Source organism: Astyanax mexicanus, chromosome 12 (assembly GCF_023375975.1).
Source record: "Astyanax mexicanus isolate ESR-SI-001 chromosome 12, AstMex3_surface, whole genome shotgun sequence".
In the NCBI taxonomy this organism is placed as follows: Eukaryota; Metazoa; Chordata; class Actinopteri; order Characiformes; family Acestrorhamphidae; genus Astyanax; species Astyanax mexicanus.
The window spans coordinates 9,362,501-9,390,033 of record NC_064419.1 but is presented as its reverse complement, the minus strand read 5'-3'; the positions used below and the strand labels follow the sequence as shown (position 1 = coordinate 9,390,033).

Below are 27,533 nucleotides of genomic sequence, written 5' to 3'. Positions count from 1 at the left end.
CTGAGACTTTCTCCTCAGCAGTCTCCTGCAGTTTAAGCCTTGTCTCAGTGCTATCTTATGCTGTCTCAGCCCTGTTTTATATTGTTTCAGTCCTGTCTTATGCTGTCTCAGCCCTATCTCATGCTTTCTCAGCCTTGTTTTTAGTGTTTCAGCCCTGTCTTACGCTGTCTCAGCCCTGTTTTTAGTGTTTCAGCCCTATCTTATGCTGTCTCAGCCCTGTTTTATAGAGTTTCAGCCTTGTCTTACCCTGTCTTATGCTGTCACAGCCCTATCTCATGTTTTCTTAGCCCGCTTTTTCGTGTTTCAGCCCTATCTTATGCTGTTTTAGCCATGTTTTTAGTGTTTCAGCCCTGTCTTATGCTGTCTCAGCCCTGTTGTTAGTGTTTCAGCCCTGTCTTATGCTGTCTTAGCCCTGTTTTTAGTGTTTCAGCCCTATCTTATGCTGTCTTAGCCCTGTTTTTAGTGTTTCAGCCCTATCTTATGCTGTCTCAGCCCTGTTTTTAGTGTTTCAGCCCTGTCTTACTCTGTTTCAGCTACGTCTCAGCCCTGTCTCAGCCATGTTTTGAGCTGTCTCAGCCCTGTCTCAGCCATGTTTTGAGCTGTCTCAGCCCTGTTTAATGCTGTCTCTCAGCTCTGTCTCCCGCTGTTTCAGCCCCGTCTCAGCCCTATCTTATGCCTGTCTTATGCTGTCTCAGCCCTGTTTTATATTGTTTCAGCCCTGTCTTACCCTGTCTCACACTTTCTCAGCCCTGTTTTATGCTGTCTTTCAGCCCTGATTTTAGTGTTTCAGCCCTATCTTATGCTGTCTCTCAGCTCTGTCTCCCGCTGTTTCAGCTGCGTCTCAGCCCTGTCTCAGCCCTGTTTTATGATGTTTTACATTTGCCTCAGACCTTCTGTAAACGTCAGCTCTGTTATTGTTAAATAATTGAATTCCTAAAAGAGTGGACAGTACATAATTTTCATCATCATCATTATTGTTTGATAACAATATCAGATCTGATCAATAATTGACACACTCCTAATTTATCCTTAAATGAGAGAGAAGACATATCTCGCTTCCTTCACGTCCAGAGGAATATATAAAATATTATATAGTCAGCAACTCAGTCTGGAGTTATCTGAGGCCTCAGGAAGACTGGGCTGGCTGTGTATCATTTCACAGGAAGCTGTGGGAAAATTTAAATATGTCAGTTGTAGATTGTTGAAGAGAAGGTTCAGGGACGTTTTGACGGAGGTACTTTAATCAGCTGCAGCATGTGGGAATATAAGGGCTCTGTTCAAAATTCTATGGAATGTGGGTTAAATATCCGGTTCTCCTGAAGACTTAAGGACTTAACATGCGCATTATAATGAGCGTCTGCAGAACTGCAGGCTCGTCAACTTCCACACAGTTCTCTGAAGATGTAGATTTTGCCTGAGGAACATGTGGTCATGTAATTGATCTGGGAGGAGTTCTACAACAATAATAAAATATTTAAGTAAAGTTCCTGTACCTGCATTACTGTATATAATGGGATATAAAGAATACTGATGTATTGTAGTGTATATACTAGTAAAAAGTGTTGAACGGTATTTAGTGCCATTTATATATATTGTTTTCCTTGTTTCAGAAATGGGTATTGTGAATAAGGGTCATATATACATTCTTATTATACACTGCTTTGAAAAACTCAGGTCATTCATATTCCCTGAGTACAGATATCTTCTTGAAAAAATCCTAATCGAGTTTGTGGACTGTTATTCTGTTGCCCTGTTATGCTGCCCTCTGTCCTGTTTTGCTACCTCAGCCTACCCTTGTCCTCTTGCCCTTGTCCTCCTGCCCCTGTCCTCCTGCGCTTTTCTGTCCTCCTGCCATCATCTACCACATTCTGCGTCCTTGTTCTGCTGCTCCTTGTCCCTTTCTGCTGCCTTCTGTCTCATTTTGCTGCCCCTTTTCTGCTACCCTTCCCTGTCCTTTTCTGCTGCCCCTGGTCCTTTCTTCCGCCCCGTCCCTTTCTGCCGCCCCTGTTTCATTCTGCTTCCCGTTTCATTCTGCCGCCCCTGTTTCATTCTGCCGCCCCTGTTTCATTCTGCTGCCCCTGTTTCATTCTGCTTCCCGTTTCATTCTGCCGCCCCTGTTTCATTCTGCCGCCCCTGTTTCATTCTGCCGCCCCTGTTTCATACTGCCGCCCCTGTTTCATTCTGCCGCCCCTGTTTCATTCTGCCGCCCCTGTTTCATTCTGCCGCCCCTGTTTCATTCTGCCGCTCCTGTTTCATTCTGCTGCCCCTGTTTCATTCTGCCGCCCCTGTTTCATTCTGCCGCCCCTGTTTCATTCTGCCGCCCCTGTTTCATTCTGCCGCCCCTGTTTCATTCTGCCGCCCCTGTTTCATTCTGCCGCCCCTGTTTCATTCTGCCGCCCCTGTTTCATTCTGCCGCCCCTGTTTCATTCTGCCGCCCCTGTTTCATTCTGCTGCCCCTGTTTTTAATTCAGCTGCCCCTGGTCCATTCTGCTGCCCCTGGTCCATTCTGCTGCCCCTGTTTCATTCTGCTGCCCCTGTTTCATTCTGCTGCCCCTGTTTCATTCTGCTGCCCCTGTTTCATTCTGGTGCCCCTGTTTCATTCTGCTGCCCCTGTTTCATTCTGCCGCCCCTGTTTCATTCTGCCGCCCCTGTTTCATTCTGCCGCCCCTGTTTCATTCTGCCGCCCCTGTTTCATTCTGCCGCCCCTGTTTCATTCTGCCGCCCCTGTTTCATTCTGCTGCCCCTGGTCCATTCTGCTGCCCCTGGTCCATTCTGCTGCCCCTGTTTCATTCTGCTGCCCCTGTTTCATTCTGCCGCCCCTGTTTCATTCTGCCGCCCCTGGTCCATTCTGCCGCCCCTGTTTCATTCTGCCGCCCCTGGTCCATTCTGCCGCCCCTGGTCCATTCTGCTGCCCCTGGTCCATTCTGCTGTCCCTGTTTCATTCTGCTGTCCCTGTTTCATTCTGCTGTCCCTGTTTCATTCTGCTGCCCCTGGTCCATTCTGCTGCCCCTGGTCCATTCTGCTGCCCCTGTTTCATTCTGCTGCCCCTGGTCCATTCTGCTGCCCCTGGTTCATTCTGCTGCCCCTGGTCCATTCTGCTGCCCCTGTTTTTAATTCAGCTGCCCCTGGTTCATTCTGCTGCTCCTTGTCCCTTTCTGCTGCTTTTTGCCTTATTTTGCGGCCCCTTTTCTGCTACCCTGCCCCGTCCCTTTCTGATGCCCCTGGTCCATTCTGCTGCCCCCTGCAGGCAGTGCTGTGCTCAGCATTGTTAAGCGTGGCAGGGCCTGGCTCTGCAGACGGCTGCTTTTGTTGGAGTTTATTAGAGCAGATGATGGGATTCGGAGCCTCACGTGCCTCCCAGAGCTGCCAGAGAACTCGAGAACCTGTGTGTTTATTACAGTCAACACAGAGCTGGATGAGTTTGCACTCTTGCATGAACTCTATTTCACTCTTTTTATGTTAACTATTATATAAAAATATATAATAATATATAAAAATTTTATAATAATAAGAGACCACTTAATAATGATGAATTGTTTTGATTTTACCAAATTGCAAACCTCTGGAATATAATCAAGAGGAAGATGGATGATCACAAGCCATCAAACCAAACTGAACTGCTTGAATTTCTGCACCAGGAGTAAAGGCATAAAGTTATACAAAAGCAGTGTGTAAGACTGGTGGAGGAGAACATGCAAAGATGCATTAAAAATTGTGATTAAAAAACAGGGTTATTCCACCAAATATTGATTTCTGAACTCTTAAAACTTTATGAATATTAACTTGTTTTCTTTGCATTATTTGAGGTCTGAAAGCTCTGCATTTTTTTTGTTATTTCAGCCATTTCGCATTTTCTGCCAATAAATGCTGTAAATGACAATATTTTTATGTGGAATTTGGTAGAAATGTTGTCTGTCGTTTATAGAATAAAACAAAAACTTTCATTTTACTCAAATATATAGCTATACATAGCAAAACCAGAAAAAACGATTCAGAAATTGAAGTGGTCTCTTAATTTTTTCCAGAGCTGTGTATTCATTACTTTTGCAATATGACAAAGTGGACAGAAGGGATGTGCCATATTGTATTTTATATATATAGTATATTGTGGTACACTGCATTATCTAAATATTACAGTGTTTATTTTGTTATATTCATATTCGTTTATACAAAATCAGAGTCTTGGTAAGTAATTCTTGAATATTAATAAACATGTGTTTTGTCATACTGCCCAGTTGTCTCAGAAATACCCTTAAATATCTTGATATCATTTTAGTGCTTACCAGCACTGTGTCTAACTGTAATTAACTCTTTGTATTTCTGCTGGTTAGAGTGGAAGCCGGCGGTGGACCTGGTGGCTATAGACTGTGCTGAGGAAGAGAACAGGAAGGCCTGCACCAGTTTGGGGGTGACTGGGTACCCCTCTCTAAAGGTACGGAGCTGATTTAAAGGGCCAGTGTATGCCAGTAGGGAGGGGGGGGGGGTTGTATGTCCTGAAGTGAGTACTGTGGGTGTTGTGCAGACCAGTCTGACCTCCAGACTATTAAATTTCAGGCTACTACAGCACCACAGCCAGGCAGCACAGAGAATAGAGAGAGGGGGGGGGGAAGGAGAGGAGAAAGTAAAGAGACAGTGAAAGAGGGAGGAGCGAGCAAGAGGATGAAAGGGAGAGAGAGAGAGTGAGAGAGAGAAGTTAGTGAGTGAGAGCCACATCTGGAACTAATTTAAAGTATAGGGGAGGAGGAGGTGGGACTTGCAGTTAATAGAGTACTGCAAATATTTTCCTTCTCTCTCTCACCTCTTCACTCTCTCTCTCTTTCTCTATCTCTATCTTATATTAGTAATGATGAAATTATAAATGATAATATTGGTGTGTATTGGTGTCTGCTCTTATTGTTAGTACAGTGATAATGCTGGTCTCTGTCTGTCTCTTTCTCTCTGTCTCTCTCTCTCTCTCTTTCTCTTTCTCTTTCAGTTCTTCCCAGCGTATTCCAGTAACGAGTCTGTGGGGGAAAGTCTGAGAGGTACAGAACTTATTAACCCTTACACTGCCACCACCAGAGTCCAAAACAGATCTTTAAATTTGCAACATTTGAAATGATTTAACAATCATTACCTTTGTGGTTTTCTGCATTCAACAGATGGGTTAAAATCAGGCTGACCAATCAGAGCTTTATAGACATTGTTGCAGACCATAAAAATGAGCCTGAACACAACAGAACATCTGCTGATTTTGTTTAAATCAGAACAGAATCAGAACACTTTTGTGTTTTTGTGCTAATAGCTACTTACAGTATGGACTGAAAGATGCACTCTGAAGAGGGGTATCAGGTTACTACAGTTAAACATATATTTTTTTCTATTTCCTCTACGAGTCGCATTAGTCTTGCACATTTTACACAAGTTTGAGTAAAAAAAAGTACGACTGAACCCAGTCGAACCCACATCCCATTTGCAACCATGTTCCTGCTCCAGTGGTTGAACAAGAAACAGCAGCTTTTTGTGCTGAACAGCATCAGAGCCTATATGATCTGATCAACTCTCAGGTTCAGCTAAATTAGAAAGGTTTTGGTCGATATGTGGTCCATAGCCGGTGTTGTATGTGTACATGTGTTTAGGTTTTCCACGGGATGTCCAAGGCCTTCGTCGCCTTGTTATTGACAGACTGGAGTCCCATAAAGAACCTGGACCACCTGCATGTCCACCACTGGAACCAGCCAGGTTAGACACACACATCCATACATCGACATATACATACAAAGGATAAAGGAAGTAAGCCATATTTAATATAGTGTGTGTGTCTGTGTGTGTCTGTGTGTGTCTGTGTGTGTCTGTGTGTGTGTGTGTGTGTGTGTGTGTGTGTGTGTGTGTGTGTGTGTGTGTGTGTGTGTGTGTGTGTGTGTGCGCGCGCGTGTGTGTTTATGTGTGCAGTGCTGCAGAGGTTGACGGTTTCTATGAGAGTAATAAGGATCAGCACTTGGCGCTGGTGTTTGAGAAAAATGACTCGTATGTAGGCAGAGAGGTGAGATCAGCTGTTTACACACAAACCAGTTTAAACTGCTCGGCTCCCCGCCCATTGCTATCGCTACCCAGAGCCAATCATACCCATTCCCCAACACATACCCAATCGTAACCACTCATACCCAGTCATATGCACCCATACCTAATTGTACCTACTCATACCCCATCGTATTTACTCATACCCAAATGTATCCACTCATACCCCACACAAACTCACCCATATTAACTCATACCCAAATGTACCCACCCATACCCAAACGTTCCCTGTACCATGCCCAGTTGTACCCATGCCCAATCTTACACAAACTTTACTGTACCTATACCCAACTGTACCCATACCAAATCATACCCATACCCAATTGTACCCATGCCCAATCATACCCATACCCAATAGGACCCATCCTCAATTGTACCCATGCCCAGCCGTACCCATATCCAGCTGTACCCATACCATATCATACCCATACTCAACTGTACCCATACCAAATCATACTCATACCCAACTGTACCCATACTCAACTGTACCCATGCTCAATAGTACTCATACCCAACTGTACCCATACCCAACTGTACCCATGCTTAAACATACCTATGCCCAGTAGTACCCATATACAACTGTACCCATGCCCAATCGTACCCATATCCGACTGTACCCAAACCATATCATACTCATGCCCAACTGTACCCATACCCAACTCTACCCATACCCAATTGTACCCTTACCTAACTGTACCCATACCAAATCATACTCATATCCACACATACCCTGCGTACCCACCCTCACACAATCGTACCCATGCCCAACTGTACCCATACCCAACTGTACCCATACCCAACTGTACCCACACCATGTCATACCCATGCCCAACTGTACCCATGCCCAACTGTACCCATACTCAACTGTACCCATACTTAACTGTACCCATACCCAACTCTACCCATACTCAACTCTACCCATACTCAACTGTACCCATACTTAACTGTACCCATACTTAACTGTACCCATACCCAACTGTACCCATACCAAATCATACCCATACCCAACTGTACCCATACCACGTCATACTCATAACCATCACCCAAACTCATACTCCCATACCACCCATATCTAACGAAATGTGATTGTACCCACTCATATCTATATACACACATACCCATCCACACATTTTTTATTTATATTCTAACTCATACCTGTTGCCTGTCTGTATTTAGCTTTTCTGAGCCTTATTTACTTCCTGTATTTATATGTACTATCTATGTAGGTAACACTGGACCTGTTGCAGTATGAGAATATTGCTGTGCGGCGGGTTTTGAGTTCTGAAAAGGACCTGGTCTCCCGACTCGGAGTCACCGAATTTCCCTCCTGTTACCTGTACTACACAGACACCAACTACACCAGACTCCCTGTGTGAGTTAACACACACTTACACACACATACGCATACCTTTGTGTCCAGTCAGCTTAAATCATAACAAAAATATTTTATAATTTTATTTATCTTATCACACAATTCTGAATAGATATTCTTCTGATTGGATAACACACTATTCATAATACTTATCCCACTGTTAACCTTGTGGTTTTTACACTAGCATAACAGTGTATTAAACTACCTTCACCATGTTTTAAAGCTGGAAGCTTTAACCCTGGCTAGCTATCACTGTTAAAGTTGAAGTTGATCTGCTCCTAAACGGCTCTATTACACAACCTAGGGGGAGTTTGAGATAATACAGGAGTGAATTCTGGGAGTTCTGAATACAGCAGAGAATAAATCAGCGTCTTCTTCTTTCTGTTCGTTTAGGATCAACCTTTTATCTTCTCCTTTTATAAATCCTCTTTTCTGTTTGATCTCCAGCTCCTGTTCATATACTGACTTCCTGTGAACCCGGTTCTGTTCATAAATCAGCAGCAGTGCGATTTGTGCTGTTATTCGGGTTTGGTGTGTCACACCGTGATTTGCAGTCCTGCATAAATCTGCTGCTTTGTTGTTCGAGTCGGAGCCGGACTTAGCATGCAGGCCGAGTTCCTGCAGATGACAAATGCAGCAAAGAAATGATTTATGGGTCATTATTTATTACTCGCCTTCATCTCGGTGTGTGTGTGTGTGTGTGTGTGTGTGTGTGTGGTTTTAATCTTGTGTGGGAAAACAATAGTGTTTGGTTCACCTGCCTCTTGTTCCCAGAGCCACTCGCCAACAGATGGCTGCCAACAGAACAGAATACATGATTGATCTTGGGCGACACACACACACACACACTGAGTGGTCCCAGGTTGAGTGTTTTTCTCCTAATCATGTGAACTGATAGAGGCTGGACCTGATAAGTGTTTCTAATAAAGTGGCCACTAAGTGAAACCACAAGGTACAGTAAGTGTTTCTAATTAAGTGGCAGCATGTTGTAGGTAGGTGTTTCTAATAAAGTGGCCAGTGCGTGGAAGCACAAGATACAGTAGGTGTTTCTAATAAAGTGGCCAATGTGTGGAAGCACAAGGGACAGTAGGTGTTTCTAATAAAGTAGCAGTATGTTGTAGGTAGGTGTTTCTAATAAAGTGGCCAGTGAGTGGCAGCACAAGGTACACTAGGTGTTTCTAATAAAGTAGCAGTATGTTGTAAGTTGGTGTTTCTAATAAAGTGGCCAGTATGTGGAAGCATGTTGTAGGTAGGTGTTTCTAATAAAGTGGCCAGTTAGTGGAACCACAAGGTACAGTAGGTGTTTCTAATAAAGTGGCCACTGTGTGAAACCACATGGTACAGTAGATGTTTCTAATAAAGTATCAGCATGTTGTAGGTTGGTGTTTCTAATAAAGTGGCCACCGAGTGGAACCAAAAGGTACAGTAGGTGTTTCTAATAAAGTGGCCATTGAGTGGAAGCACAAGGTACAGTTGGTGTTTCTAATAAAGTGGCCATTGAGTGGAAGCACAAGGTACAGTTGGTGTTTCTAATAAAGTGGCCAGTGTGTGGAAGCATGTTGTAGTTAGATGTTTCTAATAAAGTGGCCACTGAGTGGAACCACAAGGTACAGTAGGTGTTTCTAATAAAGTGGCCAGTGTGTGGAAGCATGTTGTAGGTAGATGTTTCTAATAAAGTGGCCAGTGTGTGGAAGCATGTTGTAGGTAGATGTTTCTAATAAAGTGGCAGTATGTTGTAGGTTGCTGTTTCTAATAAAGTGGCCAGTATGTGGAAGCATGTTGTAGTTAGATGTTTCTAATAAAGTGGCCACTGAGTGGAACCACAAGGTACAGTAGGTGTTTCTAATAAAGTGGCCAGTGTGTGGAAGCATGTTGTAGGTAGATGTTTCTAATAAAGTGGCCAGTGTGTGGAAGCATGTTGTAGGTAGATGTTTCTAATAAAGTGGCCAGTGTGTGGAAGTATGTTGTAGGTAGATGTTTCTAATAAAGTGGCCAGTGTGTGGAAGCATGTTGTAGGTAGATGTTTCTAATAAAGTGGCCAGTGTGTGGAAGCATGTTGTAGGTAGATGTTTCTAATAAAGTGGCCAGTGTGTGGAAGTATGTTGTAGGTAGATGTTTCTAATAAAGTGGCCAGTGTGTTAAATCACAAGGTACAGTAGGTGTTTCTAATAAAGTGGCCAGTAATCAGAATCTCTTTCTCTCTCCAGACTCATGGAGGCTCGAACGTTTTACTCCTACGCCCTCCAGAGGCTGCCGGGTGTAGTGCGGGCAGGAAAACCCCTTCCATCAGACTCTGACCTGCAGAGGAACTACACAGAGGAACCATGGAGGTCCTTCAACAGGTGGGAACATGCTGCAGTGTTCTTAATACATATCTAATATTTTCATATTTAAAAAACAAGTTAAAACAAATTAACCCATAAGAGCTCAGACCCAGCTAGTTTAAATTTAGTGAACAGCTAAAATTTGGGTACCACTTTTATTATAAGGGTTCTTTATAAAGGCTTTATAAATAGTTAAACTAATTTTAAATAGTTATTGATTACGTTATAAGCCATTAATAAGCAGTTACATGTAGAAAGTAGCCTGCCATGTATCAAATAGAGATTCCATATTTAATTATACTGTTGTTGGTTCTTATCTTACTTTGTCTGATCCATTAGTCAGCATTAACATTTCTCTTAATAACTTCATTCATTTAGCTATAAAACATATTTAATAACATAATTATAACTAACATATCAAATAACATAGAAACTCAGTTTAGTCCTTTAATATTTTTTATTAGATACTTTAATAAAGTCACTGTTGTTGTCACTGTTGTTCTGTCTATTTATGTGTTGTAAGTGCTTATTAATGTTAAGTAATGTAATTCTAATATTTACAACTCGATTTATAACCATTAATAAACTCTTTTATAGCTATTTATAAATACTTTATAAAGGAGCCTTATATTAAAGTTGTATTCATTTTTTTCTTTCTAGAAATCAGGTCAGAACTAGGTTTATGAAACGTTGGGACAGATCTGTAGAAGTAAATAGTACATTTTTTAAGGAGATAGTTCAGTTTTATCTCCAGAACTAACCCTAAAGCACTCCTGTATTCTGTAAATAAGGTCAGATGAACAAAGACAGATAAACACACTGTCCTGTAGTGATGCTCTCAGGATGATCAGTGTGTGTCACTCAGTGACTTTTTGAGTTTAATTGAAGGCCAGAGTGCTGTAAGGATTTTACTCTGGTCTGTGGCACATATATTACCATGAGCTCTTTTGGGTTAAATAGAAATGAAAAACAGTATTCTAGCAGAAATTTTAGGCACCTGAAAATATAATTAATAATAATTTCAAACAGCAATTTAATAAATACACAAACAGTAATACGCAACAAGAATTTCTTATTCTGAAGGACCTTTTTCTTGTATTTACTTTTTTAACACCGCCTCAGACAGTTCTGACCAATAAGAGAAAAGTATGTGCTCATGTGGTTTAAAAGAATCTAAACTCTAAAGAATATGCTAAAAAGCGGTCCTTTACGTGTGTGTGTGTGTGTGTGTGTGTCTGTAGGTCGCGGGTGTATATGTCTGATCTGGAGTCAGCGCTGCATTACTCTCTGCGAGTGGAGCTTTCTGCTCACACCACCATCAGTGGAGACGATCTGACAGCCCTGAAGCAGTACATCACCGTACTCACCAAGGTGAGCCTCATTTAGACAGGTGAACAGGGGTGAGTAACTGACCGGGGTAGCGCCCAGAGATCCTTGAGTTCCAGAGTTCTGAGAAGATTTCAGCTTGAAAACATTTCTTAAAGTTTTTTTTAATATATGCTGCAGGGAAAAGTCCAACAAAAATAGTCCCTAAATAAAACTGTATTTATAGTTCAGACATTCCACTATTTTACCATCATCATCATCCCATATAAACTCAGGAATTAGAAGCAATGAGAGTAAAGAGGGATGAAAATAAAACAACAAAGATTGCAGGATTAATGATCATAAATAGTTTTTTGGAGGTGGTATATGTAAAATGGTGTATGTCAATTAAGCAGAAGGTTAAGCTTAGATTAGAGCCCATTCATGTTCTGTCCGAGCCTGACCTGGCCCACCCTATAAACTTTATAAATCATTATAAGCCAGAGCCTGATTTAACCCCCACATTGTTTTAGTAAGTAGACTGTAGTAAAAACTGAGCTTTTTATCTATAATTCTAAGGTGTTAGAATGAGCAAAATCAGTTCAGAATGATGTTAATAAACAGGTTAAGCAACAGTGCTATAGACTTTAAAAAAGTTTTAAAAAGTTTAAAAAAAAAAAAATATATATATATATATATATATATATATATATATATATATATATATATATATATATATATATATATATATATATATATATATATATAAGCAATAATACACTCAAGTGTATTTTTGCGATTATACTACAGTTCCATAATCGCTATTTATTGAAAGATTTTGAGTTAAAGAGGACAAAAAAATACGAACTGTTTGGTTATAAACACTCCGCGTGTTAAAATAGTTCTATTGCTGCTCTGTTTGGCTTGTAAGCACTGCATCGTTGCTAGGTTACCTGTATGTGGTGGAGTAATACATGGAGAGCTTCGGTTACAGTGCATTACCGGCTGATAACGTCACTCATAAAACACCTCTCAGCCAGTCACATTGCAGGGTCGAAACTACCTGTGGTATAATAAAGTATAATGGAGTTCAACTCCAGCGTATAATGTGGATGAGTGAAGGAGGTCACTAACCTTTTTTTTTTTTTTTAATAAATAAATAAAAATTAAAAAAGGTAGGCCTACATCACAGACCATATTTGTAACCTGTGTTTGGGCTGAGAATCATGTCGGCCTGGGCTCAGGCAGAGAATCTAAACTGTACAGTAGATGGGCATTCACTTTTTTACAGTCAGTTTTTTTATTAATGGAAAAAAGACAAATTTGTGTCCAAAAATCTCTCTGAAATGGTGAAATGGAAAATAGATGAAAAATAGAATGAATTGGAGAACACTATAGTTATGCTTTGCAATCTGCAGCCATGATAAAATAATAATATTTGTGTTCTTATACATTTAAAATCCACATTCTTTGTGTGTACGTCTTCAGATATCTGTCTTTTTTTTACCTGGTTTAGGCTTGGTCAGTGTTTTTTTTTTTTTGTTTGTTTGTTTGTTTTTTAATCAGCCAGGTCTCAGACCTCTATATGTTCATATTCATTAACATCAGAAGCACATCCCTCCATTATCTACAGATTAATATTAAATATTGATATGATTTATTTTCATATCTGAGTACTCCAGGGTCAGACACTGATGAGGAAGTTATAAGGGTGGCTGGTGTTCCTGTGTCTGACCACAGGGGGGAGTGAGAGACAATAAAGTCAGGTGGTGTGTGTGTGTGTGTGTGTGTGTGTGTGTGTAGACATACCTACTATACACACACACACCACACAAAATCTGTAAAGGTAGAGCACAAACGGCAAACATTGCTTAAACAAAAAATTTCTGAAAAAAAAATTGATACAATATTAACAACTGTCAGATTCACATTATAAAGAAAGGTGTAAGTAGAAGTAGGGGTGTGCCATATTGTAGCATACACAATAATATCGCCAACATTTTTGAATATCGTGAACGATAATATACCCTAAAATATTGTGCCATATCACTCACCCCTGATTATCACATCAGGATACTACTTTTTAGCAAAAAGCAAAAGTTTTTAGCAAAAGAAAAAAAATCACACTGTTCTCATTTGCCATTATATATCTACTAGTGCTAGGTTATATCTGTCCAGTATCATTTATTTAATTTAATCCTGGATATATGGAGATATTTGGAGTTTATTATCAGTATTAAAACATTCTGGATTATTGACTTCTGTTACAAATCTGATAAAAATCTTGAATTTTTTTAATATCTCAGTTAGGGATGTTCGATATCATGTTGTATGCAATAGTAACATTTAATTTTCATTTTGTTGCAGTAGTTTATTCTTATTAAATTTATAAAAAAAATTCTGTGTCTTGTCATATCGCCAAGAGTATTGTTATCACAAAAATACCCAGATATATTTCAGTATTGTTTTAGGACCGTATCGTCCACACTTAAGTAGAAGGTTTTTGTGCGACAGTCAGAATATGAATTAAAAGGCAGTAGATTATTTAATTATTGATTTCTCTGTCTTTTTTTTTTTTTGTCTCACAAGCTGTGTGTGTGTGTGCATTTGCACATATGTGTCAGCAATGGGTTTAACATTAAGTAGGTGACATCATACAGTATCAGGAAGTGTCACATAATCCCAGTTTATTAAATATAACTGAGCACTGAACTGATGAGTTAGCCCCATTGCTAGGTGTGTGTGTGTGTGTGTGTGTTACAGGCTACATTAGCCTGGTAGCTCTAGTGTGAAGGTAAAGCAGTGATCAGGATCATCTCATTACTGCAGCACCTCCTCAGATAATCATCTTACTGTGCAGTGTGGTACCTGTAACCGAGCTAACCGACCCGCGGGCAAACAGGGTCAATCCAAACACCAGCAGCAGCAGCAACAACAAGTTGTTTCTGTTTACTCATCAAAAATGCCTCAGTTGCTGAAACAGATGTGCAAACGCACACCTACAGCTTGTGTAGTCCTTGTTGAGAAGTGCTTCCAGTAGAATAGAACGCTCAAGACCCTATTGGTACCATGTCTAATACGAGGCATGGGCAAGAGTGAAATAAATCCCTCAGTATTGATCTGTGGAGCAGCGGAAGAACTGTGTTCTCTGGAATGAAGGAGCTCCATCCAATACTTTTGGATGGGATGAGTTTGGGAACTGGGGATAGGGATGACTTTTAAACAATAAATGACTTTTTGACATTGCTTTGGCTATGCCCCTTGGCAAATACATATAATATATAATATATATTTTTATATTTATAATATATATGTACAACTCATTATGATCATTAAGTCTTCTTTGAAATAAACACCATCCTTACGATTGGTAAAATCAGAAAACAAAGCACAAAAAAGAAAGTGTATGTTATATTAAGCTACATAATTTAATTAATCAAATCCTCTGAAATAATAGTACGCTTACCTTCCAAAAATAATCATGTATGTAGTACAGGGATTGGCAGTTAAGTTTGGCCACGGGCCAGATATTTTCAAGTTAAGTCAAGAGTCCAGAACCTTTTATTGTCATTACATCTGAGTACAGGCACACAGTGTAGTGAAATTACGTTCCTCCAGAACCATGGTGCAACATGGGACAACAAACAATACACAACAATAAACAATAGACAAGCCATTATGTGGCGACCACAAAGAAAATGAAGTGTGAAGGGATGGAGTGCTACAGACTAGTAGCTCTCCAGCCCAGAGGGTTGTTGAACCCAATTGCAGAACAGTTACATTCAAAGCAGGTAAACCCAAGAAGAATGGAAAATATTGGGGATCGAACCCGTTTTTTGTCAGGGTCGCGGTCCAATACAGTACCGCTGTCCCAGCTAGTAAACTGGGACACGGCCGGGGAAAAACGCCCTTTTAAGGAAATAGGGAGCCCAAGAACATGTGGAAAAACAAGAGCGGCAGAAACTAAATTCACACCGAGGGAGACGGAGAGAGAGGGGAGGTATGTAAACAAAGACTCGCCAGAGAAGCATTCATTATAGTTCAAACAACCTCATGGGCCAGATGTTTAATGCTTGAGGGCAACATCTGATGTAGTAATTTACAAATGTGAATTACTACTGAAAGATAGAGCGCCCTCTAGTGGATTATTTTAGCCTAACGTATCTCTACCGATTGGCAGAGATGGCATAATCAGGTTGGTTTCAGTTCAAAACCTTCTTTAAGAAGATACAGTGAATGAAATGTCCTCTATCAAACAGATTAGTACAATATTTAAAGGGGTAAAAGCAAGTAAATATTGTCTCAACACAGTTAAAACTGAATTATTACTTATTATATATTTTTAAAAGGATCATAACACTTTTGAAAGCTGTTCTAATTGTGGACTATAAATGAAAAAACAATGAGTGTTCCATACAGGTAATATGTGAATCCATGTGGAGTTAAATTTACTCTAAAATATTAACTCTACTGGTAGAGAATGTAATGTTACCATATGTAATTTTGCAGGTATTGCTGGTGTATAATGAGCTCAGGTTCCAGACGTCTGGTTTGGACTGACTGAGCAACCAGGTAGAAAAACCTGCCAAATCATAAATGCACGGCTATAAAACAGGCACGGTCATAAACACCCTGTCAGCATAAATAACACCTTCAGGTTCTACAGCAGTGGCTGGGGTGGTTCTGGAAATACTAGGAAGTACTGGTGGTGATTTTACCATCATGGCGGTAGAGGTGGAAATCACAGGGAATCACATGATAACGATGATATCACTATACTACTCTCCAAACCATCACTGATTGGTGGAAAATTCACACTAGACCTCAAGCAGTTTGGACTGTGTGTCTCTCCACTCTTCCTCCAGACTCTGGTCTCTTGATTTACAAATGAAATGTAAAATTTACTGATGATCAGTAAAAAAATCTTACAGCACTTTATGCTTCCCTCTGCTGACAACTTTTATGAAGATGCAGATTTCCTTTTCCAGCAGGATTTGGCACACTGCCCACATTGCTCCCAAAGTACCAATTGGTCTTATATAATATTCTAATAGATTTTTGGGTTTTCATGGCTGTAAACCATAATCATCAACAATAAAAGAAATAAACGCTTAAAATAGATCACTCTGTGTGTAATACATCTATATAATAGATGAGTTTCACATTTTGAACTAATTTGCTAAAAATAAAGTAACTTTTTAATGATATTTTAATTATTTACAATGAGCTAGTATGTTGCAGAACATTTTTTTTACAATACTTCACAGCATCTTTGTTACTGAAGATGATAAAACATTCTTAAATAATCAAATACCAGGAATTATGAATTTATTGGTGTCAGTTTTACTGAATTCAACTACCAATACTCTTCAGCGCAGGTTTTCCCTATTTGATTATAGCGCCACCATGTGGAGTAATGCAGCAGTAAGTTTATTAAGTCTAATTGTGGGCCAGTCTAATTTAGTTTAGAGTTTAGAGAGCTTTTAGTGTTTCAATACAAACATCAATATTACTATACAATATATATTGCAACATGGTGGTGCTGGTACTGAGAGTGATGGGTGGCAGGAAACAGGGTTGTATGGAGGTGGGTGTACCACAGGATTAGGCCTGAGAGCATTAGAAAGAGGGTTTGAGGTTTTTTGGGGGGATTCTCAGCCCAGCAGGATGTAAGGAATAAAGCTGGGAATTATGAGGGCAGCCTGAGACCCCAACTGAGCCGAGCTCTGTGAGAGAGATGAGCTAATCTGCTTGTTTAACTGCACGACTCGCTAAACGCTAACTCGTTTACCTGCAGTTCTGTCCCAATGAAGCATAAATCTGTTTGTTTGGACAATGCAAGTACGGTATATGTGCTCGGGGCGAGTGGTCCAGCAGACTGAAGGCCAATTTATACTTCGAGTGAGTCGACACTACAGTGTAGCTACACTACACATACCTGTGATTGGTCCACCGAACCCTGCGTTCCCGCTTGCATATTCCCGCCATCCTGGTTTAAACTGAGGACAGAGGCATTCAGGGACACATAACCATCACTGATCATCAGTAAATTTTACATTTCATTTGGAAATCAAGGGAGTAGAGTCTGGAGGAAGAGTGGAGAGACACACAGTACAAGCTGTTTGAGGTCAAGTGTGAAGTTTCCACCAATCAGTGATGGTTTGGAGAGACATGTCATCTGCTGGTGTTGATCCACTGTGTTTTATTATCTAGTCTAAAGTCAGTGCAGTTTTGTTTTCCCTCAAAATCTTACAGCACTTCATGCTTCCCTCTGCTGACAACATTTATGGAGATGCAGATTTCATTTTCCAGCAGGACTTGGCCAATTGCTCTTATATAATATTAACATTTTCTCAATTTTTTTTTTAAACCAAACTGTTAATGTAAAGTCCAGATGTTTATTTTAAACAATCACTTGATTATTATACTATTTACGTATTTATAACAAGTAAAATAATTTTATAAAAGTTAAGTAAAAAGCTTGGATAGTAGAATAAATGCACAAAAATAACATCTGCATGATTTATAATTATTAAACTATTGTGTCAACATTAGAAATTGCATTAAAATATTGCGTTGATGAAATATTAAGAATTTACACTTTTTACACAATTCCCACTTGTACTACTTGTTTCGTAAATATATTTTATATTTGTATTTTATATACTTTTACATATTCTCAGGAAATATTTGTACCTGACTGTATATACAAATATATGATGGGTTTGAAACAGTTTTATTAATATTCTGTTATGAATATATATTTAATATAATTGGTCACTTAGGAAATATTTGTAGTGATGTTGTTATAAAAAAGTGTTAAAGGGTTAAATGTGACTGGAGGGATTCTGTACTGAGCATTACAGTGTTAACTCTGCTCGAGTGCCTGGCCCCCTGCTTTACTGCTTTTCCTCCTAACAAGCCCTGCACTGCTGTCACAAACAAAGCCTATTGTCTGAGAGAGGGGGGGCAGTGTGACTGTCGAGGGGCCGGGGGGGGGCTGTTTAGGCAGCTTTTACACGGCTGACCTGCAGATTGCTCCCAGAGGGCCGTGGGGGACAGATTAAGTGGCGCTGGTCCGGCTCGGGCCGGCAGATGCAGTCGGATCCGCAGAGGCGCACTGCAGGTCCTCAAGTGCTGATACTAATCGCATTCTGGATGACATATTGCTGGGTGAAGTGGATTGTCATGGTGCAGGGGGTGGGAAGAGGTGGGGGGTCTGGTTAGACTGGTGTTTGACTGCTGGTGAGATGCCGGTGGCCAAGTACCAGTTTACCCAGGAGACCAGTTAATCAATATTCAGGGGCAAAAATTAATTTGGAAAATTTATCTTATACTATCGATGCACTGAAATGAATTTTTGAATTTTTGTTCAAACAAAACGAAACAATGCAAAAAAATTGTCAGAAGACTGAAAACTGAATTGGACTGAAATTGTTTCATTTTTTTAACCTTTTCGCTTTTGTCTTGCTTTTTTAAAATTTTATGGTTCACTAATTTTAGTTACTGAATATTTGCTGCATTTCCACCCTATACTCTTGAAGAAATTAGTATATTTATACAGTACCACTTTAAAATAAGACTACCTTTTATAAGGGGTTTATAAATGGTTTACAAGGAGTTTATTAATGGTTACTAATTAGGTTGTAAATGCCTTAAAAATCATTAATAATCAGTTATAACACATACGTAGAAAGGGCAACAATGACCTGTTGTTTGCCAAATAGTGAACCCACACCCATCTATAATGATGTTGCCCTTTCTACGTATGTGTTATAACTGCTTATTAATGATTTTTAAGGCATTTACAACCTAGTTAGTAACCGTTAATAATCTAATTGTAAACCATTTATAAACCCTTTATAAAGGTAGTCTTATTTTAAAGTGGTACCATTTATACTATAGAAGTAATACTATAAAATATGGATCCATTCTAAATGCATTATATGTATGCAGTGATACTATAAAGTGGCTGTGTCCCAATTACATACTACACACTTTATACAACCAAAAATTAAGGCTGCATCCCAATTAAGGACAATACATACAATAAAATAGCAATTCTGAGTTAATTCTTAATTAATTAAACATAGTCAACCTAAACCAACAATGTGAAACCTTTGGCTGAAGGTGGAATACTGAACTGTACAACTGAGCATCAGTTGGAGCGTCTTGAGCACCTGTTACCATTATGTTACCATTGGTTTAATTATATATATATATATATTTACTTGCTTACTTACTTAGTAAAATGATGAGTTTCTTTGATTTTACCACATTAAAAAAACTCTGGAATATAATCAAGAGGAAGTTGGATGAGCGCAATCCATTAAACCAAGCTGAACTGCTTGAATTTTTGCATCAGGAGCGCAGGCATAAAGTAATCCAAAAGCAGTGTGTAAGACAGTGTGTGGAGGAGAACATGCCAAAATGCATGAAAACTGTAATTCTTTCAAATAAAAAAACAGGGTTATTCCACCAAATATTGATTTCTGAACTCTTAAAACTTTATTAATATGAACTTGTTTTCTTTGCATTATTTGAGGTCTGAAAGCTCTGCATCTTTTTTGTTAGTTTAGCAATTTCTCATTTTCTGAAATTAAATCGTCCGTAGTTTATAGAATAAAACAACAATATTCATTGTACTCAGAGAAACTGATTCAGAAACTACATATGAACCAGATCATCCTTCTTACTCAATGGTTTTAATGTTGTGGCTGATTGGTGTATAGTGTGTAGGAGTGAAGTTCTAGGCCACAGCTTGGTGATGAGATGCTGGCCTGTGCTCTGAAGAGTCCCTGAGTGAACAAGGGGTTTGATTAAATTTCAGAGTAATGCATCCGTGTGTGTGTGTGTGTGTGTGTGTGTGTGTGTGTGTGTGTGTGTGTGTGTGTGTGTGTGTGTGTGTGTGTGTGTGGCTTTGAACAATGCCTTTTGTCTGGCCGATCCTGTTTGATCCGCCAGTACACCCAGAAGGCCGCTGATGAGCTTTTCTTACTGGCTAGAGACCTGACCATTATCCACACAAGTGCTCCAGCCGCAGGAAGACGAGGGTCCTGATTGACTTTTTGCGTCCATGAATACACAACCTGTGGTGCTGTTGTGTGTTTGGTGTGTGTGTGTGTGTGTTGCGGGGGGTGTAGGGGTTAAGTAAATCTCTGCAGGGTCTTTTTAAGTGAGCTGCTGGAATGGCGATCCTGTTAGCGCTGATGAACAGAAGCAGATGGCTTCCGCTAAATTGAAAAGACTGCAGCACAAACCAGCCAAAAACACACCTCTGGGATCCGTGTGTGTGTCTGTGTGTGTGTATATGTGTATATATTTGTGTGTTTTGGAAGTGTAGCCTTTCAGCAGGAAAGGAAAAGACAGATCGTTAGCATTGATGCTAATCCAGAGTTACTTCACACACATACGGTGTGGGTACTGCTGCGTCCCAATTGCGTTCTACACACTAATGCTATAAAGTGAGGCTATGTCCCATTTGTGTACTAGACACTAATACTCTAAGGTACGGCTGCATCCCAATTGTGTATTACACACTAATGCTACAAAGTAAGGCAGTGTTCCAATTGTGTACTTCACACTAATATTGTAAAGTAGGGGTATGCAATGTAGTATCGTATGCAATGATATCACCAACATTTTTGAATATCGTGAACGATATTATACCCTTAAATATCCTATCACTATACCCCTAAGCATCACATCAGGGTACTACTTTTTGCTGTTTTTAGCTAAATAAAAAATTGCACTGTTCTCATTTCCCATTATATATCTATAAGAGACAGATTATATCTGCTCAGTATCAATTATTTTACTTAAATCCTGGATATATGGATATATTTGAAGTGCATTGTGCAAAGTATCATGACATTACAAATCTATTAAAAAAGTTCTTGTATTTTTTAATATCTCAGTTAGGAGTGTTCTATATTATATTGTGAGCAATAATTACATTACATTTATTTTGTTGCAGTAGTGTATTCTTGAAAGATTTTTTTTTTTATTCAGTGTTTTGTCATATTGCCAAGAGTATTGTTATTGCAAAAAAAACATGAAATATTGTGATATTATTTTAGGACCATATCGCCCACCCGTTATGAAGTATGGTTGTGTCCCAATTGAGTACTACACACTTATACTATGAAATATGTCTGCTATATGGTGTAGTATGAGCAAGTGGCCTACACTGTTGTGAGCGTTTATACGTGTGCATGGGTGTGTCTGCCACTCTGCCGTTTTAACCACAAAGGTAGAAATATAAAGGCTGGAATAGAGCGTTCAATGGACCAATCACAGCTGCTGCAGTCAGCGTCTTTGTAAATACATTTCTAGAGTGGTGTGCATCAGACAATGCTATGGTGTAAATTTGACACAGAAGCATAAATTGGCCTTAATGCTATAAGGTATGACAGTGCTCCAGTTACATATTACACACTAAAACTATAAAATATAAAAAAGTATGTAAAAAAGTGTGTACTTCTTTAAGAGTAGTTCTGTACAGTCTACTAGTGTTAGCAGTCAACTAACCCAATAGATCCATAAGGGCCTGATACAGATACAGATATTGTGTGTTTGTTGGGTCTGGTGTTGATGAGTGTGTGTTCTCAGTGTAAAGGTGTTAAGCTTTCAGATAAACCTTCAGCTGACAGACGACTTATCATGATCAATGATCTGGTGTGTGTGTGTGTGTGTGTCAGTATTTTCCAGGCAGGCCTGCCGTTAAAGGTGCTCTGAAGGCTGTGGAGAACTGGCTGCAGGAACAGGAGGGAACTGAAATCCAGTACAGCGACTTCAGAAAAGCTCTGGACAGCACAGTACTGGTGAGTACAGCAGCTCAATTCCAGAAGCTCTACCCTAACATTCGTCCAAAAGCACTATCCCAATACTTATCCAACAGCTCTATCCCAATGCTTGCCCAACAGCTATTTCCCAGTTCTTCTACAACATCTCCGTGCTGGTCCAACAGCTCTATCCCAATGCTCATCCAGTAGCTCTAGCCCCATCCTCATGCAATAGCTCTATCACAATGCTAATACAACAGATCTATCCCAATGCTGATACAACAGATCTATCCCAATGCTGATACAACAGATCTATCCCAATGCTAATAAAACATATTTATCCAAATGCTTGTCCAGCAGCTCTATTCCAGTGTTCATACAACAGCACTAATCCAATGCTTGTCCCATAGCTCTATCCCAGTGCTCGTCCATCAGCTCTATCCCAATGCTTGTCCAGCAGCTCTATCCCAGTGTTTGTCTAACTGGTCTATTCCAATGCTCATACAACAGCTTTATATAAAAACTTGTCCAATAGCTTTATTCAAATGCCTGTCCAGCAGCTCTATCCAAATGCTAATACAACAGCTCTATATTAATGCTCGTCCAGCAGTTCTATCCCACTGCTTGACTAATAGCTTTGTCCCAATGCCTGCCCAGCAGCACAATCTCAATGCTCATCCAATAGCTCTATCCAAATGCTTGTCCAGCATCTCTATACCAGTCCTCATACAACAGCTCTATCCCAATGCTCGTCCAACAGCTCGATTCCAATGTTTATACAACAGCTTTATCGCAATGCTTGTCCAATAGCTCTATCCTAATGTGAATACAACAGATCTATTCCAAGGCTCGTCCAATAGCAATGTCCCAATGCTCATACAACAACTCCCAATGCTTGTCCAACAGCTCTATCCCAATGCTAGTACAATATATCTATCCCAATGCTTTTCTAGCAGCTCTATCCCAATGTGAATACAACAGATCTATTCCATTGCTCGTCCAATAGCTCTGTCCTAGTACTCATCCAACAATGCTTATCCAGCAGCTCTATCCAAATAATTGTCAAGCAGCTCTATCCAAATGCTCGTCCAACAGCTCTATCCCAATGCTCAAACAATAGCTTTCCAAATGCTCTTACAACAGCTCTATCCCAATGCTCTTACAACAGCTCTTTCCCAATTCTTGTCCAACAGCTCTACCCCAGCGTTTATCAAACAGCTCTATCCAAAGTATTGTCTGACAACTCTATCCTAATGCTTATCTAAAAACTAAACTGAGCTAAAGGTAGTGAATTAACACTGGTAAATGTACTGCTCTATCTTTACAGCTAAACTAAAATATGTATAGTTTTCCAAATTTTAGTTTTAAGTCCTTGAAACTAAACATTGTTAACAAGCCCTCCTGCATAACAATCTCTTCCACACTCTACACACACACACACACACACACACACACACTTTACACAAACATGCTGAATGGAGTGGTCACTTACAGAGATCATTAGCTTTTAGTCAACTAATCAATGAATCAATGGCTGAGTGGGGATGCCTGATGAAGTCCGGTCAGGAAACGGACTGATGCCTCCAATACACCATCCAGCCTCAGCCGGATCCTCCACTGCTCCCGGTGGACTCCAGAGCCTGCAGAGTAAATTAATTAAAGGCTGCGCTGAAAGACGTGAGGGAATTTAAACATCCCAGAAAAGCCAGCAGCACTTCTGAGGATGGCAGGGTAGTACAGGTGGTAGTACAGGTGGTAGTACAGGTGGTAGGGGTAGTACAGGTGGTTCAGGTGCTACAGGTGGTTCAGGGTGGTGTCTGTTTTAGCTGGATGGTTTGGGGGTGTATTACAGCGATCTGTGCTCACTCCATTTGAAGATTGATTGATTGACGGGGAAGCTGAATGACCTGTCAATGAATAGTCTATTGTGTGTGTGTGTGTGTTTTAGAGTGGTGATGCAGTCCTTCCTGCAGGTGTGAGGTGGGTTGGTTGTCAGGGGTCGCAACCTCAATACCGCGGCTATCCCTGTGCCGTCTGGACACTCTTCCACGTACTGACCGTACAGGCTAAAGCTTCAGGAAGTACAGGTAAACGTGCACACACACACATATTTAGATACACACAAGTTTAATACAAATTGTGCAGAAAAATGATAAAGTATACAGTAATAAACTATATGGACAATAGTATGGTGACACCTGCAGATTTGTACATTTTTCTGAAGTTAAGGGTATTAGAAGTACTTTATTCTGATTTTATTGAAGTACTATCTCTCTACTGTCCAAAGAAGGTTCAAATCTTTAAGACAAATAATGCAAGGTTTTTATATTCATAAAGTTTTAAGAGTACAGAAATCAATATTTGGTGGAATAACCCTGGTTTTTAATTACAGTTTTCATGCATCTTTGCATGTTCTCCTCCACCAGTCTTACACACTGCTTTTGGATAACTTTATGCTGCTTTACTCCTGGTGCAAAAATTCAAGCAGTTCAGCTTGGTTTGATGGCTTGTGATCATCCAACTTCCTCTTGATTATATTCCAGAGGTTTTCAATTTGGTAAAATCCTAATCTCTGTATATCATGATAAAACATGTTAGGGTGGTATGATAAAGGTAATATGGATTTTAAATAGATTGCCATTTTTCTGGTATATTGCTATATAATATATTTTTGTTCAACAATATCTATTGTGTTGTTTTAAAAAAATATACAATATGATCTGATTATGAATAATGTCCATAACTATGTGTCCAAAAAATTAGATATAATATAGTGATTGTGTAAATTTCCCTTTTGTATCACAGAGCAACAATTTAGGAAAATGTAATTTGATATTGCAAATCCTGCGTGTGATTCAATGCACATGCGCTTATTGTGATGATGATAATGATGATGATGTTTATGCTAAAACAAGTGCTAACTACAGGCGCATTATATAAACTGAGTTCTGAGTGTTTTTATGGCAGGTTTTCTGTGGCTTTTGAGTTGAGTTAAGTAGTGTGTAAGTCAGTACAGTGTTTTCCTGGAAAATTTTACAGCACTTCATGCTTCCCTCTGCTGACAACTTTTATGGAAATGCGGATTTTATTTTCCAGCAGGACTTGGCACACTGCCCACACTGCCAAAAGTACCAGTTGGTCTGATATAATATTCGAATTTTCTGAGACACTGATTTTTGGGTTTTCATTGGCTGTAAGCCGTAATTATTAACAATAAAATAAATAAACACTTAAAATAGACCACTCTGTGTGAAAAAAACATCTATATAATAAAATGTATGAGTTTCACATTTCAAACTGAATTACTGAAATAAAGTAACTTTTTTAAAAAATACTCACATTTTTTGAGATACATCTGTAAAGTATAAAATATGTTGTGATAATTAATTAATTTTGGCCATATTATCCAGCCCGGGGCATACAGGGCAGCGTGTGAAGTGGGTCTACAGAAGGAACACACACGGATAAATGGGTGTATATAATGAATAGGGAAGGTGGGAGGGGGTTAAAAAAATTAACAATATCCCTCCCACCCCCTAATGACCCCCCCCCCACCAACCACACACACACACACACACACACACACACACATACACATACACAAAACAGGGCCTCCCCACACATACAGAGTGACCCCATAAGTGACTGTATTAAAGTTCTGCACCCCCCCGCTTCCCAAATCACTACAGAAGGGGGTTAGTTTAGTGTGTAACTGCAGCTCTACTCTTAATCCAGCAACTTACAGTGTGTGTGTGTGTGTGTGTGTGTGTGTGTGTGTGTGTCCATCTGTCTGCTGTGGTGGCCTGGATTAGCTCTCTGTCCACCAGAAAAATAACTGTTCCACTAAACTGACCCCGTACACTCTGCCCACAGGTCAGCTTTTCTTTTTTCCTTTCGTTCATGAATTCATAAACTCCAACTTTCTCTCTGGTTTAGTGCTTTTAGATAGCAGGTGTGAAAGGGGCCACAAAACCACCGTTTTGGTCAGACCATACGAGGTGTTCCTAATCCAGATAAACTGAACCATGGTTTGGAATTGTAGTGCAGTAAAAAAAAAAAAGCATTATGAACGAATTTCAGTAAAATGTGAGCTCTACGGTAAATATACAATCCAAAAAAATATAGTCATCCAGACTATGAAGGAACACATAATTAATCATGTAGTAACTTAAAAGTGTTAAACAAACAAAATACTCTGCAAAGCATTTAGGTGCTCTTATCTAGGTTCTGTTATTGTGCTTTCTGAAGCTGGTAACTCTGATTAACTCATCCTGTGCAACAGAGGAAACTTTTTCTCTTCCTTTCCTGGGGCGCTCCTGATGAGAGCCAGGTTCATCATAATGTTTTTTTATGGTCATTGCTACTGCATACTTTTAAAATGCTTGAAATGTTTCAGATTGACTGATCTTCATGTCTTAAAGATTATTGTTCTTTACTCACTTGAGTAGTTCTTCTCATAATAAAGATGAGAACATTACACAAATAGGGCTATTCACTGTATACCTGTAACTCTTCCTCTTCACAACTAATGCCCTCAGACAAATTATGAGGCAAGAAATTTAAGTAATTAACTAAAAAAAAGATTGAGAAAATCCCAATGAGCCAAAATGTGCGACTTCGAAGAATCCAAAAGGTTTGTTATTCCCATTTTTTGTTTGCAAAATATTTTCATGTGTTTTCTTTACAGTTTGAATGACTTTAGTATCAATCTACAATTCAGAACAATTTTAAATAATGAAATATTACTGAATTGAATGATTGTCAATTGTCTTTTGACTACTTTTGGTACTGTATTTCTCCTGTGTACAGTCATTTTAGAACATGTTTCTTTTTCAGCTGTTTAAATAAGAACTTATAACCATATCTTGATGTTTTACTGCTACTGTATATTCCACAATGATCTTTTTACCATGTAAGTGAATCTCTCTCTCTCCCTCTCTCTCTCTCTCCCTCTCTCAGATGGTCTGGAGGTGCTGCGGGCGATGAGGGCGTACGTGAGCAGTTTTTTCGGGTGTCGGCCGTGTGCCACTCATTTCGAAAGCATGGCTCAAGAGAGCCTGAGTGATGTGACCTCTCCAGCCACCGCCGTGCTGTGGCTGTGGTCCCGACACAACCAGGTCAACAACCGCCTGGCAGGTGAGTTCCAGAGATCTACCCCCTCCCCGCCCCTACCAAAATTTAATCTTCACAATCACAATCTACCCCTCAATTAAAAGAGCAGAAACTGTACTATAGTGAAATTACAGGTACTGTTTCAGACTATATCTTAAATAAAAGAGCAGGAACTGTTTACTGTATATAGTAAACGTATAGGTACTGTATCACAATCTACCTCAATTAAAAGAGCAGAAACAGTACGATAGTGAAAAGGTCACAACCCACAGAGATCTAAACCTTCATACAAACTACAATACTCAACTTCATACTCAATTACAATATACTTCTATTAAAAGAGCAGGAACTGTACTATACTAAAAATATAGTTACTGTATCACAATCTAACCATTAAAACAGTACTGTAGTGAAACTATTCTAACTCAAAAGAGCAATATTACAATGAAGTAAAATGAAATATCCCGATTTTACGTAATTGAAAGAGGAAAAACTGTTATATAGTGATGAAAAATAATGCAATGTGACCTCCTGACCATTTTCTTCCCACAGTGCCTGTAAATAAATCCCTTTAGTTTG

General features: G+C 39.5%; 1 protein-coding gene and 1 long non-coding RNA gene across 2 annotated transcripts in view; both read left to right on the top strand.

Annotated features, from left to right (window-relative positions):
* The window catches only part of qsox1 (quiescin Q6 sulfhydryl oxidase 1), a 38,756-nt gene that overhangs the window by 1,431 nt on the left and 9,792 nt on the right, over window positions 1–27,533 (top strand). Inside the window, exons 2-11 of the mRNA XM_022670831.2 lie at window positions 4,332–4,432; window positions 4,976–5,024; window positions 5,619–5,721; window positions 5,932–6,022; window positions 7,284–7,429; window positions 9,637–9,771; window positions 10,995–11,124; window positions 21,759–21,881; window positions 23,791–23,929; window positions 26,802–26,978. Of these exons, the coding sequence (XP_022526552.2) occupies window positions 4,332–4,432; window positions 4,976–5,024; window positions 5,619–5,721; window positions 5,932–6,022; window positions 7,284–7,429; window positions 9,637–9,771; window positions 10,995–11,124; window positions 21,759–21,881; window positions 23,791–23,929; window positions 26,802–26,978 (1,194 nt within the window). The remainder of the gene's footprint in view (window positions 1–4,331; window positions 4,433–4,975; window positions 5,025–5,618; window positions 5,722–5,931; window positions 6,023–7,283; window positions 7,430–9,636; window positions 9,772–10,994; window positions 11,125–21,758; window positions 21,882–23,790; window positions 23,930–26,801; window positions 26,979–27,533) is intronic.
* The window catches only part of LOC125806094 (uncharacterized), a 4,919-nt gene continuing 4,371 nt past the window's right edge, over window positions 26,986–27,533 (top strand). Inside the window, exon 1 of the long non-coding RNA XR_007441411.1 lies at window positions 26,986–27,533. This exon is cut by the window's right edge and continues 2,592 nt beyond it. This is a non-coding gene — a long non-coding RNA (uncharacterized LOC125806094).